Source organism: Bacillus rossius, chromosome 1, assembly GCF_032445375.1.
Source record: "Bacillus rossius redtenbacheri isolate Brsri chromosome 1, Brsri_v3, whole genome shotgun sequence".
NCBI classification, from domain to species: Eukaryota; Metazoa; Arthropoda; class Insecta; order Phasmatodea; family Bacillidae; genus Bacillus; species Bacillus rossius.
This window is the reverse complement of record NC_086330.1, coordinates 225213113-225219112: the sequence shown is the minus strand read 5'-3', so window position 1 is coordinate 225219112 and position 6000 is coordinate 225213113. Positions and strand designations below refer to the sequence as shown.

Below are 6000 nucleotides of genomic sequence, written 5' to 3'. Positions count from 1 at the left end.
TTTGCGCCACGTCATTTGTGCACGCCTAATTTTCATTAAGTGTACTTTGTTAATGTAACTTTGCGCTACGTCATCTGTGCGCGCCTCTCATGCATCAAGTGTACTTTGCCTGCATACTGTTACCCGAGTAACCAGTGCCACGAAACATTGAACATGTACCGGCCTGCACCTCGCAACGGACAAGTAGCCCTCAGGCATAGGCGTGCGCACGGTAGGTGCCACAGGTGCCTTGGCACCACCATTAGGGTTAACGTTATTTTATTTTTTACAAGCATAAATAATACATACTTACAAAAATCCGTATTATTTCCAAAAAAAATATGTTTTTCAATTGTGTCGAGTTACAGATATGTGCTCATAACACTATCAGTATATCAATTATCAATCTAACCAACTATACACACGAAAACAAGCCAGTTGCAATTACTTGTGTTGTACACGCGGGCCGCGGCTACAAAACTTCTGAAATGTAAATACTTCTCATAGTTCTCCTCGAATTACATAGAATGCGCGCTCGGTGTCCACTGTTCACTCCACTCGGCAGGCGCACGGAATAATAGCCGCCGTCCGCCAGGGTTTATTTAAAAAAAGAGAGAGAGTTTAGTTAGTTAAAAGGATAGGCTTACTCGATGACTTATATGCAGTCGCCGACAAAACATTTTTGTTGTATTCCAAAAGTTAAAACTTTTGCCCACTCTTATTTGTGTGTTTTTATTATTTTTTTTATAAAAATTACACATATTTAAGGTATGTTACAAAAACTCCCTTGATTTGTTGATTTTAAAACTTAACATTTGAGAATGTTTTTTTCTAGCATTTATTTGGCATCTTCAGAAAAATTTAAGTACGGTTTTTCAATGCCACCAGCATGAATTCCATGCAATTTACTTTATGGCTCAACAAATCTTAAAACTGTAAATAGTTTAGTAGTTTTTCTGGTGATTATAACGTTCAAAGCCATAATTTGTCATACAAAATGTTAATATTTTTACATCTGTGTATTTAATGTTTTTGTTCGGAAACACCTTTAATAGCACAATTTTGCTCTTTCAAATTCAAATTTTTCCGGGGGAGGCACCCCGGACCCCCCGCTTTAGGCACGGGTCCGTGGATTATAGGGCTGTTGTGTAATCTGGCACCACCACTACTGAAGTCCTGCGCACGCCTATGCCCTCAGGGGCATGTCTGTGCTCAGTAATTGTATGGTGTGACGTCAACCCCTTGAATAAAGGCACGTCGCTACTACGGCAATCCCACGCATTCTTCTTTAACGTAATTTCCCAGGCAATACCGCCGACGGTTCTAGCGGACCACGCTGGGGCAACGAACCACGACCCCCCCCCCCCCCCATTGGTTAGACACCGAGCTAGCCTGGCGCCCTCCCGGAACATAAAACGTTAACCAGACCAGCCACCCCGCTAGAACTCGCGCCCGGACTCGAACACGAGACCGCAGCCGACGGCAATTAGATATGTTTTGCTAGAAACTGTGCTTCCACCCAGTGTCAAGAAGTTCCTCGCCTCCCCCACAAGGAAATCATCAACCCTCTTGAATAACTTTAGTTTTCTCAGCAGGTCCCTTGCATTTAAAGCAAACAGCTTCCGAATACATCAAAAAATTTAAACTGTAACCGAAGTTTAAAACGCAAGATAGTTTTCAAAAAATGTCCGATACTCTCAGATGTTAATAATGGCTTGAACTACAACTAGCGCCGTTAGTTTACAAATCGCCACGAGCTCACTAAGCGGACGGAAAATAAAAAATATTTTCCAAAATTATCTACATGACAGTGATATTAAGGTTTCCTGATACTCAGAATCAGACGTCAGGGTCAGATGTTCCAGCCGACCTCCGTAGCGTAGTCGGATGCACACCGGCTTATGGTGCGAGGGGTCCTGGGTTCGAGTCCCGGGTAAGGCATGGGTGTACTATATATATTCTGATATTTGATTATGACTTGAAATTGAGATTCACACTGAATATAATGATCCTTTGGCTGTTGGCAAAAAGCTGGAGGCCACATAACCAAAAAAAAAAAAAAGTCAGATGTTCCAATATGTCTACCACAGCCTTAAGAAAAACATTCCTGTACCACGTATTGCAAGCTCAGGTGCACGGAATGCCTCGGGAAGTAATATGTTAGTGAAGGACAGTACTCCGTCACGCAAAGATGGGGTACAAATCGGATTGGGTGTTCCCTACGTTAAAACAAACTTCAGTTTTGTGGAACATCGCCAGCACGATAACGTTCGCTGCCGTCGGACTTTTTAGCAAAATTTTAATGGGTCTGTATACTTACATAATGGTAAATTTCTAACGTAGACGCTCTTCTTCGTCAACTTCTAGTGTTGCTAAAGGCGCGTCTACAATTGCAACGTACTAAATTGCGTCCGACAGGCACTGATCGCTTATTGGTCGACATCACCCTCATACGATGTGGGTGATGGGTCGAATCTCCCTGGTCTGATTTCATTGGTTAACTTGGACGTTTTGTCCCAATCTGTGTCCTTTGGTAGCATAGAATAAGAAAAACGCCCATGATATTTATGTTACCGGTTCCCTCAAAAAAAGGTAAACAGAAAAGAATGGACGTTGTGCTAGAAACAGGAAGCCAAAATGACCAAAGTTGAAATAATGATTAGTGCTGTGCGTTTCCGACTAGAGCTTGTCAGAGACCGAAAACACAAATTCATTTTTGACAGCGTGATAAATAATTTTATAGCATTTACTTTTGTATTGCCTAATAAATAAATAATATTGTGCTCCCACAACTCTCCCAAGTTAAATTAATATTTCAAACTTAAGCTGCATACTCATTTACAATGCATGAAAAAAATAAACAAAAACAATCTAAAACAGTGTTTATTTACTGTGCTGTGGTGAAAACTTAAGAAATCAGTGTATTCGGACAGCGGTCATTTAAGGTTCGGACTGTTGTAGACAGGTCTTAACTTAAAGGTCTTTGTGAAATTCACATGGGATACGTAAAAAAAAAAAATCTCGATAGTGGGGAAGCATATTAAGACCAGGAAAATTTACCATCTCCTAGTGTAAGTGCTCTTCTGAAAATAGGTTAAGTCCATTTTAGAGGCTTCTGGGTAAATATGTATTGTACGGATTAGCGCCAAAAAAAATCGTACAAATATGAAATAACTTTCATTATATGCTCTTTTACGTCCTCTTTTCAAAACCGCCTGCGGAGATTAAAAATTCCAATTACTTTTGGAGATATCGCCGTTCTTATTTTGCAATACAAGCCCTATGTAATCATTCAACAGACGCCATTTTATATTTTGCCGTGTGTGCGTGAATGCCTACATAACAGAAATTTTCCATTAGGTAAGGTTAGTTACATGATAAATACTTCAAAATAAACGGAAATTAAAAATAATATCAATTAATTTTACTTGTATAGCTTTAAGTATTTATAATGTAACTGACCTGACCTAACAAAACGGGACAAAGGTGCATTAGGTCAGGTCAGCTACAGTATAAATACTTTGAAACTGAACGGACATTAAAAATAATAAAAATTAATTTTAATGGTTGTTTAGTTTTAAAGTATTTATAATGTAGCTGACCTGACCTAACAAACCGGGAAAAAGGATGAACAGTAGGAACTCACGTAATTTTCTTTTTACGTGATGTAGTCGTTCAACTACGTCGCGAAAAAAAAAAACATAATAATACTTGTAAACAAGCAACAATGGTGAACGCGGGAAGCCTACGCATCAGTGCACAACATGAAAATTAAAAAATTCCATATCTCCTAAAGTATTTGGAATTTCTGATCTCCGCCGGGTTTAATGAAAAGAGGAAGTTAAAGAGCACAGAATAAAGGTATTTTCAGATTTTTAAAAATTTTTTTTAAAAAAATCGCCAAAAAATGAATATTAAAAAATTCAATATCTCCAAAAGTAATTGGAATTTTTTATCTCCGCAGGTGGTTCTGAAAAGAGGACGTAAGATAGCATATAATGAAAGTTATTTCATATTTGTACGATTTTTTTTTGGCGCTAATCCGTACAATACATATTTACCGGCTTCTGTCGAAAAAGCAAAACAAATACCATCCAAATTATTTTTTTTATTCTTCTTTTGTGGTGGTTATTTTGAGACAGGAGACAAGTTGTTAGATTTCATTGATTTGCATAATGTGTACCTATAGCTGAAGGTTTGTATTCATGTCAGTATATCATTAGTGCCATGTTAACCATGTGTGAATTCATATTTTTTGTACTACTTGGGTTAAGTATGGTATTTTATTAATTATGAGAAAAGTTTTGCACATAATTGTATGGGTTTTTCATGATTAAAACTATAAAGACTGGTCAATTTCCTGATTTATCATTTTAAAGTTGTCATTCTATACCTAATCAATACAGGGTATCAGGGGCGTAGCCGGGGGGGGGGGGGGGTTAGGGGTTCAACCCCCCCCCCCCCCCGTAGCACCAAATCTTTAATTAATTTCTTATTCATCACTCAAACAAATTTCATATTAAAATTAATAAAATTTTTGCCATTGAGCCATTCCATTTCAATTCAGGCAGGAGCGTGTCAGGTCACCATCTTGGATTTGCTTTAAAAAATTACAGCAGTTACAACCAGTGCAGACAAGAAGTATGCCAAAAGGATTTTGTCCCAAAAAAATTTTTCCCCATGTTATAGCCTTTTGAAGTTGGTTCGAAATCAAAAAAGGTGGAAAAAGGGGTGTTTTTTAAATGAGCGGCATTTCAAAACTATTATACTGATTTTGTTGATTTTTTTTTATTTTGTACCTATTATAGTGAACTACAGAGTGGAATAGTTCCAATGAGCCCAACGACAATATCTTTAAGGGGGGGAAACTAGAATTTGGCAAAAAATTTGAATTTTTTTGAATTTTCAAAAAAAAAATTTTATGTGGAATAATCAATTTTCATAAAAAGTAATTCTGGTAATATGTGGACCTATTACAGTAGTTTTACAGGAAAAATTGTTTTTAATTCTATGATGCATGGAATTATTAAAATTTAACTTTAAAATTTTCAAAATTTGACAAAAGTGCCATTTTTGATTGAAAATTACTCAAAAATCCCATATTTTAAAAATCTGAAAATTTGTAACTTTGTAGTCCTCACCTTTAGTAATAGCATGCACTTTGTTGGATAGTGTGTTTTTGCCTGTAAACATTTCTAGAATTTTTTGAAAATGTAATTTTCTTACATTTTCTAAGGTCTGCACACTCAATTAACAAATGTTTTGTTAGTTTCCATAAAGTGAGATGTAATTTGTAAATTGGGGAAACCTTGGGAATTACAAAAGGAGAGTCTGTGTATACATTATCACATTAACATAATATGCACAATACATATACACACATATAATACATATGCATACACTTTAACTTGCATGAAAACCAAAATTTCAAAGTAAAATTGAAACCAACAATATGTACCTATAATTAATTATATGTAGACTGCTTACCCTTCCTCAACTATATGTAACATATATTGACAAACTTCCTAAAATATTATTTGGCTGATTAAAGACAGTAGATCTGCTGGATCTTCATCAACTCAGCTTTGTCGAAAGTGTGGAGTCTTGCTGATTGTCCAAGTGGAGTAGGATTGCTTACTGCTAACAAAACATTTTGTAGTGGCACCGGACATTCATCCTTCTTCTTTCCAGATTCCTGTGGCCACTGAAACCCTTTAGCTGGACCATGGGGATGCATAAAAGACACTGTCATGTCGTTCAACTCTTTAGATATACCAGTGATCTGTCCCATCCACCAATTCTGATCGTATACACAAGCAACGAACTGGCCTACTTGGAAATCATTTATTGAATAATGTGTTTTAATCTGGTTAGATTGTACAACTATTTCTATTTTATCTTTAATTGTGCGTCCCATGTATGTCTCAATTTTAATCAGCCAGTAATGTTTAGATTGTATTCCAACAACTGGTTTTACAGTAGCCCATTCTTTTTCCTTAGATGACCTATACATTTGAATTG

At 36.7% G+C, this 6000-nt stretch overlaps 1 protein-coding gene across 1 annotated transcript in view; it reads left to right on the top strand.

Annotated features, from left to right (window-relative positions):
- Nucleotides 1–2032: 2032 nt before the first annotated feature.
- LOC134527331 (tafazzin) overlaps nt 2033–6000 on the top strand; it is a 115409-nt gene continuing 111441 nt past the window's right edge. The window contains exon 1 of the mRNA XM_063359907.1: nt 2033–2285. Coding sequence (XP_063215977.1) covers nt 2171–2285 — 115 coding nt within the window. The 5' untranslated portion in view covers nt 2033–2170. The remainder of the gene's footprint in view (nt 2286–6000) is intronic.